General features: G+C 54.6%; 1 protein-coding gene across 1 annotated transcript in view; it reads right to left on the bottom strand.

Moving 5' to 3' along the window:
- Positions 1–2,725: 2,725 nt before the first annotated feature.
- The window catches only part of TXNRD3 (thioredoxin reductase 3), a 78,739-nt gene continuing 71,746 nt past the window's right edge, over positions 2,726–9,718 (bottom strand). Inside the window, exons 14-16 of the mRNA XM_062200579.1 lie at positions 6,396–6,491; positions 3,307–3,441; positions 2,726–3,124 (exon numbers count right to left, since the gene is read on the bottom strand). Of these exons, the coding sequence (XP_062056563.1) occupies positions 3,062–3,124; positions 3,307–3,441; positions 6,396–6,491 (294 nt within the window). The 3' untranslated portion in view covers positions 2,726–3,061. The remainder of the gene's footprint in view (positions 3,125–3,306; positions 3,442–6,395; positions 6,492–9,718) is intronic.

Genomic DNA, 9,718 nt, shown 5'->3' with positions numbered 1-9,718 from the left:
GCCAAACTGGAAGGTTCTAGCTCAGTTTCTCAAAGGACGTGGTCAGGGAGCTGGCCCAGGGAGGGCTTGGCTGGTCTTGCTTTTCCCATGTTCACTGGCAGGGGTCCAGCATGCCTGTCTCTTGCTGACACGTGGGGCTCTGCGCCTGAGCGTCCTCCTGACACCACCGCTGCCTTCCCCCAGGGCACGTGACAGGGAAGGTGCCCGCACAGGACCTAACCGGAAGCTGCAGTTTCATGACCTGATCTTACACGGCACAGACCATCACCCGCCCTACGCTCCCGTCCCACAGGCCAACTTGGTGGATGGGGGACGGGAGGACACGGGGATTTGACTACCAGCAGCCGGGGAGCCAACTTGGGAGGCCGCCTCTTCCTCCTGCTGCCGAGCCCCAGTGCTGTGTGGCTCCAAGGGCGTCCCTTAAAGGGCCCTGGCTCGTCATCTCAGAAGCCGGGCCCTGCCCTGATGCACTGAACGCTGGGAACTTGGTGCTGCTCAATTCTTTCAGGTCTGTGAAACAAGCAATGACGTCCACCCTTAATAAGTGAATCGGCCAGGTAAAGCAGCTGATCCTGTCACCACGAGCAGGGCACGGGGCCAGACCTTTGTGAGCCGGTCATTCTTGAGAGCCTAGGATCCAGTTCCCGGCTTCTTGTGCACTGGATCCTGGTTCGAAACCTAGGCAGCCTCATCTCTCGCCACCCCTAGAGTCCACTTTCCATCATACTGCATGGGTTTCAGCGTTCTGGTCTTCCTAGCACTGGCCACGCAGCTCAATCCTCTAACTGAATTACGATACAAGCCTTTGGGTTTTTTTTGACAGGCAGAGTGGACAGTGAGAGAGAGAGAGACAGAGAGAAAGGTCTTCCTTTGCCTTGGTTCACCCTCCAATGGCCACCGCGGCCGGTGCACTGTGGCCGGTGCACCGCGCTGATCCAAAGCCAGGAGCCAGGTGCTTCTCCTGGTCTCCCATGGGGTTGCAGGGCCCAAGCACTTGGGCCATCCTCCACTGCACTACCGGGCCACAGCAGAGAACTGGACTGGAAGAGTGGCAACCAGGACAGAATCCAGCACCCCGACCGGGACTAGAACCCGGTGTGCCAGTGCCGCAGGCGGAGGATTAGCCTATTGAGCCACGGCACCGGCCAATACAAGCCTTTGGAATCTGTCAACCTTCCTGGCCTGGTACAGGGTGAATTTGCCACTGAAAGGAGTTATGTTGTCCTGTCGAACCACCTTCCTAAGCTCATTCAATCACGGCTGTTCCTTGTACTGCTGAAATCTCAATCGGTACTGATGGTGTCTGTGTGTGTGTGTGCACACACCTGTGTGTTTGCTCGCGTGAACCACACAAGTATACTAAAGTCTCCACTGCAGTGGAGGGCGTCCTTTTGTCCTTGAAGGTCTGGAAGTGGCTGTCATGTTATTAGATGTAAAAGTCTCATCTTCCAGCCAAAACGAATCTCTGCCCATTACACAGCGGTCACCTTTAACCCAGGAGAGCAGAAAGAACAAAGGAGGAACAGGAGGAGGTGAGAGGGAGCAGTGAGAGGCACGTCGTGTGTAAGCCTCTCCCCTCCTCGCAGAGGGCCACCAGCCTTGCCTGCGCTCTGTAGCCGGGCCGGCAGCTCCCCAGTCCTGGGTGGATTCTTGCCGGGCTGCCCGCCTGCGGGGCCAGCTGCCTTCTCCCTCGCCCTTCCGCTCGGATGGAGCCTGCCTGGGTCCCAGCGCTACACACGGGTTTCTCATCAGGGAACTCCACCTGGGGCATGCCTGCACAAGTTCAAGGTTTCCGAGCTTTCTGGTTCATTTCCTTTGGAATCCTGGAACACTGTGGCTCTGTGCCAGTGTGTTGGGGGTGGGGGTTGGCACTCAGCAATGCAGCAACCCCCGGAACAGCTTTCCTTCTGTACCCAGTGTTTAATCCACTCCGGGAGCGCCATGCGGAGCCTCTCCCCACTGCTTTCAGTCTGCGACACCACTGGGCTCAGATCACAGGGCCCTTAACTAACCTCCCCAACCACTCCACCCCCACTCCCCGGCACCACCCCATTCCCCACTGCACTGTTTCGGCCTCAGTGGCAGCCGGCACACTACCCTGCCTGACCTCTGACCTGGATTTCTCTCTGCCCAGTGGCTGAACCTCTGGTCAGTTCTCTTTGGGCTCCACCTCCTGCCACCAGGGGCACAGCTCCTCTCTCCGGATGCCATGGCCCAATCGCTCACTGATTTAATCTTTAAGAAAACTTTGTGCCTCAAAATTCTGACCTTGAACTGGCCAAGCCTGTGGCGCTGGGCTGACAGGCTCAGGGTGTCGCTCTAGAAGAGCAAGGCCTCCTGGAAACTGGGGTCCAGCTCCCGTGTGGCCGGCCCGGCTGTAAATCAAACGGGGCCTCTTAGTACCACCTGCTCGCTGACTGCACCTGGCTCCCGTCACACAGATTGTGACTGGACCCCTTTAATACGCGTTGCACGCTTTTGTAAATCTCACTGTTAAAACCCAAGAAACTCAAGTACTTTGCTCCTCGCCTGAGCTGCTGCTTGGTCCGGTGATCACCATCGGGAAAGGCGGGCCAGGGTGGAGCAGGCACGCACAGCGCAGCAGGTGCCTTAGCCACCACGGCACCCCTGTCCTCTGCCCCTACACCCCCAAAGACCCACTCCCCAGCAAGCCCGGGTGCCATCCAGGCCCCCACACTGACAGTCGCCACCACACAGTTTCCTAACAGGTAATATATTTTCTCATCAACAACAAGGGAGTAACGACGCTAGGAACGAGAAAGGGGAGCTGGGTTAATGGTGCCACTCCAGAGCCTCCCAGGGGCGGCTCAACCCAGACCTGCAGGAGAGTCGGCCGGGGCTCACCCGACGGTGGGTTCCGAGCCAGGGCGTCAAGGCAGCAGCGCGCTGCTTCTCCAGACGGCCGGGTAGGGCAGGCGACACCTGCTGCTGTCCCGTCTCCTTGTCCACCTTCGCACCGCCGCGCGCTGGGTCGAGAGCGCGGCTGGTCGCTGAGAGAGGTGAGCGTGACAAGGACGACGCGGCGGCAGCAGCACTAGCCTCAGCAGCCCTGCTGAGTGATGGCCAGGCCCGAGGACTTGGTGATCTCCAGCGTGGTGAATACCTGTTCGCAAGGAAGGAAACAAGACACAGGCAGATTTAAAGGCCAGCGACGCTTCAAGAAGACACTTGGAATGCTGCCTCTGAGCTAGCCTGTAAAACCCGCACAGCAGTTGCAATTCAAAATTCCTCTGTGTCTCAAAAGACACCAATTAAAGCCAATTCTGTAGCCCTCCTGGTTCCTACCTCACCGCAGGTGGGGTGGATCCCAATGGTCTCATCCAGGAGCTGTTTCGTGAGCCCGCATTTCATGGCAGCTGCAAACCCCTGGGTAATCTCACCGGCGTTGGGTCCAAGCACGTGGAATCCTATCACCCGATCCTTTAACACGGGAACAAAGCAGAGAGGACCCCGGGAGGTTACCAGCCTGCTTCAGCATCCACTCGCTGCAGCTTCACGGCGGAAAGGGACAGCGTGGAGCACAAAGAGCTCGCAGGTTGAACTCGGCAGAGAACACTGCTGCGGGACTGAGCCGCTCAAACAATCTGCTAAATGAGCCAGTAAATGCACATCCAGAGTTAATTTGCACTCAAATTTACTAGAACAAGCAATTTACCCACTGCATGAAGGAGTTCATTAGTATGATGTAAATTTCCAAATTATGCTGAGATGGTGCTAAACAACAACATAACCAATCTGAATTAAAGTCCAACGCTGGGATACTTCTAAGGTGGCAGGTCTTTCTGGAAATACACGAGACTGCCAGCCCAGGGAGCGAGGCCTGCTGCCAGCCCTGAGCAGAGGTCAGGGAGTGGCCAGCGTGGCACAGTCACCCGGGACTGCGTGCAGGGAGGGACCCGGGGACTTGATCTACAGACCCTCTGAGACGGAAGCGGGGGCTCGGTCCATTTTCAAGGAAACAGCGCATTTGAGGCTGGCCTTTGATTGCTTTTCATCAGATACTATGTTTGATTTTTCAGTAGTACAGGTGCACAACAGATAGAGTGTTCAAAGGGGCAGCGAAGGCCAAGGCTCGTGGAACTTTGCCCACGTGGATTCTGCACACACAGCCACTGTTCACAACACACAACCTCACACACGCCTGCCTAGCACCCACTCACAGCTCCAAGAGCAGGTTGTTAAGAGGGAGGTGGGCAGAGGCCTCTTGGGCCACAGGCGCAAAGGGATGTTCCCAGGACCCCATGAGGGGCTGCTGACCTGGCTCGCATGGCCATGCACGCCGCAGCACGCTGGAAGTGAGAGGCAGTCCAGAGAAAAGGAAGCAGATGTGGGGGAAACCTCCACTGACCACTGAAAATGAAGGCACGTGCCAGGCCAGGGACACCACATGGCTTCATCTGCAGTACGACAGTGTCTTCGCTTCACAAGGACTAGGGGCAGACTTCAGAAATGGACCTTTCGATGGAGGACAGCAGAGGCCAGTCAGCAAGGTGAGGGTGCGAGTGGAAGGTGGCGGGAGGGGCAGGTGCTGGAACGTGGGGAAGGAACTCTGGGACTGTGCCTTGGGGCCAGGGGCCTCTGCCTGCAGCCTGGGAGCAGGTGCAGTCTGCTTCCCGCAGCAGTGGCTCCACCAGCCGAACCCCAGTGGGGCCCGACCGCCTCTCCACGCTCCTCTGGAAAGGCTGCCCCCTGCAGCCATGGCGTCAGCCCCGGAGGACGCACTTGGCATTGAGAATGAGAATGTAATCAGACAGCAGCACCACCAGCCCTGGGAGCCCGGCTGCAAACCTGCCCACCCCAGCAGCATCGGGGCCGCTGGGACCAACACGCCCCTCGCTGCTCTGCACCGCCCTGCACCTATCAACTGCGCCCAGGGGTGAAGTCCTGATGCCCGGGGTGGCTTCGCCATGCAGGCATGGAGCGCGTGCTGATGGCTGTGACACCCATTTCCCGTCGCATGGGCACCAAGGACACAGAGACAGGTGAGAATTAAACTAGGGGACGGCTGTGCTACGTGGTGAACTGCACGTCGGTGTCACCTCCCGCTGCTCACCTTGACCTGTTTTGAAGTTTTACCTCCCTCCCAAGACAGGTTACGAACTCTTAAGGCGGCAAGAGCTGAGCATTAACACTGCTGTCTCCCCCGGCCTCCCTTCTACAGCACGTCGTAAGCGAGCTGCAGCAGGAGGGGAGGGAGCTTCTGCCCACGGCCCCTCCGCCCCTTGCTGCTGCCTTCATGGGACGCTTCCTCAGCAGTCAGCTCAATCCCTTGCTGTGAGCCTCTCTTCCATTTTTTAAGATTTATTTTTATTTATTTGAAAGGCACCGTTACAGAGGGACAGAGAGAGGTCTTCCATCTGCTGATTCACTCCCCAAATGGCCACAACAGCCTGGGCTTGGCCCACGCTGTGGGTCTCCCACATGGGTGCAGGGACCCATGCACTTGGCCATCTTCTGCTGCTTTCCCAGGTGCATTAGCAGGGAGCTGGATCAGAAGTGGAGCAGCCAGGACTCGAACCAGGGCCTATATGGGATGCCGGTGTCACAGGAGGCAGCTTGACCTGCTACGTCACAACGCCAGCCCCAAGCATCTCTTTCTATGGGCTCTGGTACATGGCTGTTGGGCCCCACTGGCGCAAGAGAGACAGCTTGGGGCTTGGCTGGTGGAGCCACCGCAGGAAACAGATCGTGGCTGCTCCCAGGTTGCAGGCAGTGCCCCCCACGTCTGAGGCCCAGTCCCAGGGTCTCTTTCCCCATGTTTCGGGCACACATGCCACTCACATGACCAAGATCTTCACAGATCATCCAGTTCTAAACCATCCAGCTTCTTCGATACCCATGGCGGCGGCAAGGTAGGCACTCGGTGCAGTAGCTACGGCAGTGCCTGGGATGAACTCGTCCTATATGGGAGCCGTCCGGGTGGATTCAAATCCCAGATCCGCTTCCCGTTCCAGCTTCCCGATGTGGGAGGCGTTGGTGATGGCTTGAGTAATCGGATGCCTGCCACCCACACGGAGTTCTGGGCTCCCTGCTTCAGCCTGGCGCAGCCTCAGCTGTCATAGGCATTTGGGGAAGTGAACCAGCAGATACGGGCTTTCTGTCTGTCTCCATGTCTCTCTGCCTTTCAGATGAATAAAAATAAATCACACTCTTTTAAAAGACAGCTTTGGGGAGTGACAACTTCCAGTGATGCACGTGGAGAGAGCACTGGTAAACCTCAACAAACCGTCCCTCTGTAGCCTCTGCAGATACATTAACTAGAAAACCAAGCGAAGGACTTCTATCTTGCCCTGAAAAGCTATCTTTTAAGAAATTATTAAAATCTAAATAAGTAGGAATAAAAACTACAATTAAAAATTCCAGGTATTACATACCTGGTCCAGTTTGTTGCAGATTATCTTTGCGTAACAAGTGTTGTTGTCTCTGCCGGCAACCGTCCATTCGAGAGGCCAAAACAAAGTATGATACACCTGGAAGAGGGGAGAGCAAAAGGCCAGGTTAGTGGAGATGGAACCCTCTCCTGGACAGGATCTTGAATTCTCTGAAGGCAGCAGGCTCTAAGCAGCTTGCAGAGACTCCATCTGCAATGAACGATCCCAACTCCATGCCTGTGATGGGAGCTTCGGGCCACAGCCCAGAAAGAGCTGTATTAACGTGCTGACCTCCGTTTGGCTCAGCTGGAGTGAAACAAAAGAAAATCTATTAACAGAATTCAATTTTCAAACATTTACAGAGTCCTAGCAATGCACAAGGCTGCTGTGTGGGCTGACGCTCGAGACCGTGCCTCCGACAGTCTGACCTCTGCCTACGATGTCCTTACTCAAAATCTACGACGAGAAGAAGTGACACAGGGCCAGTGGTTCAGAGACCCAGGACACCATCTGTGCTGCTTCAGAGCAAGGCTCGCGTCCTTCCCGGTTCCGGCCCCCAAGGCCGTGGGCCGGTGCCTCGAGAGAACCCCTGAGCCCCTTCAGTGCAGCCCTGTCCCCTAAGGCGGCCCCCTGCGCCCAGTGCCGCTCCTCTGAACCACTCCACGCGGGAGGCCACGTTTGGCGAGCTCTAATCCACAACGGCTAACTTTACATTTATAAAATAATCTCACTGACATCGACTGTTGATACATGCGCAGTAAAAATAAAATTTTTTACTACAAAGGTACCATATACAGTTACTTATAACAAAAAGATTAGGCCGGCGCTGTGGCTCAACAGGCTAATCCTCCGCCTTGTGGCGCCGGCACACCAGGTTCTAGTCCCGGTCGGGGCGCCGGATTCTGTCCTGGTTGCCCCTCTTCCAGGCCAGCTCTCTGCTGTGGCCTGGGAGTGCAGTGGAGGATGGCCCAAGTCCTTGGGCCCTGCACCCCATGGGAGACTGGGAGAAGCACCTGGCTCCTGGCTTCAGATCAGCGCGGTGTGCTGGCTGCAGCACACCGGCCGCGGCGGCCATTGGAGGGTGAACCAACGGTAAAAGGAAGACCTTTCTCTCTATCTCTCTCTCTCTCACTGTCCACTCTGCCTGTCAAAAATTAAAAAAAAAAAAAAAAAAAAAAAAAAAAAAGATTACACTTCACATGTCCTTAACAGAAGAAAAAGACTTCCACTCATCTTTTTTTTTTTTTTTTTTGACAGGCAGAGTGGACAGTGAGAGAGAGAGACAGAGAGAGAGGTCTTCCTTTGCCGTTGGTTCACCCTCCAATGGCCACTGCGGCCAGCGCTGCGCTGATCTGAAGCCAGGAGCCAGGTGCTTCTCCCGGTCCCCCATGGGGTGCAGGGCCCAAGGACTTGGGCCATCCTCCACTGCACTCCCGGGCCACAGCAGAGAGCTGGCCTGGAAGAGGGGTAACCGGGATAGAATCCGGCGCCCCGACCGGGACTAGAACCTGGTGTGCTGGTGCCGCAGGCGGAGGATTAGCCTAGTGAGCCGCGGCGCCAGCCCTCCACTCATCTTAACACACACTTTTTCCTCTCTGTGGACCAGGAGATAAATGTCTCTACCTCAGGAGATCCGTTCCTAAAAATACACCTATAAGGTTAACAAAGGAGATGATGAGAACTCCATGAGCCTTTAAACGTGACGTCAGAAATAGCAAGCATCTATTTTTGGCGTGTCCTGTTATATCACTTCCTTCCATAAACAAGAAGAAAGTGGGCACCCATACGTCCTCCCATCTCCCGTCCTCTTTTCCCAATGTTCATTAAACGTGTTTTTTTTTTTTTTCTTCTAGCACTTTGAAAACTGTACTTTAAGTCTCTGACCCCTTGTTTCATGATCCAGGCATGAAGCCTGGATCCAACTTGGTTTTCCCACTGAACACCTGCCTACTTTTCCCAACGTCTTCTAGGGAGTCACCCGTCTTTCCACACTGATCCAGAACCCTCCCTCTAGCACACACTACTTCGTGTAAGCATTTCCGTCCGTGCCTGGATCACGTCTTCTGTCCCACTGACCTTCTGGCCCACCTGCAATCGCTGCGACGCTGTGATACACTCGAGTATCTAATTAGGGCTTCCCTCGTCCCTCTCCTTACCCAGAGTCTTCCCATTATTGCTCGGTGCTTTTAAAAAGATCTTGCCAAATTACACACAATAATTAGACATAAGTTTTTTGAGACTAGGCTATGAAAACCAGTGATTGCTGTTCCATCTGTTTGAATCCACACCAAGGTCACCACGTTCACCGTTTTTATTATTTAGGCATCCTATGTACGTCTGGGCTCCTAAGGTGCAGCTAGCTTGCTACCACCTGACTTCTGTGTTATGCCTTCTTCATCCACTTGGCTCTCTGGGAGATGAGGACACTGATTCTGCTTCCTTCCCAGCCCACCGCGGTCTGGGCATCCTTCCTGCCCATCCCCCCCCCCCCGGTCCCCCTTAGTTATATTCTTCTAGGACATTGCCAGTGTTGTCTCTGCCACATTAAAACTACCCACAGACAAGTGGAAAGGCACAAGCAAAGGTGAACCTGCACCCTTACCTCTTATCAGACGCTAACAGGAACTCAAGATGGATCGCACACGCTGAAATCCAAGAGTTAAAAGTAGTTTTTAAAACTCTAAGATGAATTGTACTTCATTAAAATTAATGACTTGTGCTTCAAAGGACATCATCAAGAATGCGAAAAGACCAACTCCAGAAAAGGACAACAAATGTAAATTTTCTGTGCCCCAGGGACTTGTATGGCAAATACACACACAAGCACAACACACTTCTAAACCAATCATAAGAGGAAAGGCGGGTGAGCCAAGAAAGAGTAAAGGATCTAAACAGACATTTCTTTAAAAAAAAAAAAAATACACAAATGGCCAGTACGCGCACAAAAGGAGGCTCGAAATAAAAACTACCAGGAGCCGTCACTAGGAGGCTGCATTAGTTTGCTTAGGCTGCCCTGAAACATTTCCACAAAGAGGGTAGCTTAGAATAAACTTTAGGCTCTCCATTCTGAAGCCAGAAATTTGAAGCCCAAGTGTCAGCAAGGCCACTGTCTCTCCTGATGCTTTGAAAACCCCTCCTGGCCTCCTGCAGCTCCTGGTGTCTCCAGGAGCTCCTTAGCTTTTCCCAGCTGTCCCAGGCTCGGTGCACACGCAGGAGAAATGACACGTCCACATAAGGCCTTGTACGTGAGCACACACAGCAGCAATATTCACAATAGCCACAAAGTGGAAACAGCTCCAGCGTCCACCTGTGGCCCAACTCACCCA

Source organism: Lepus europaeus, chromosome 9 (assembly GCF_033115175.1).
Source record: "Lepus europaeus isolate LE1 chromosome 9, mLepTim1.pri, whole genome shotgun sequence".
NCBI classification, from domain to species: Eukaryota; Metazoa; Chordata; class Mammalia; order Lagomorpha; family Leporidae; genus Lepus; species Lepus europaeus.
This window is presented reverse-complemented; position numbering and strand designations above follow the sequence as displayed.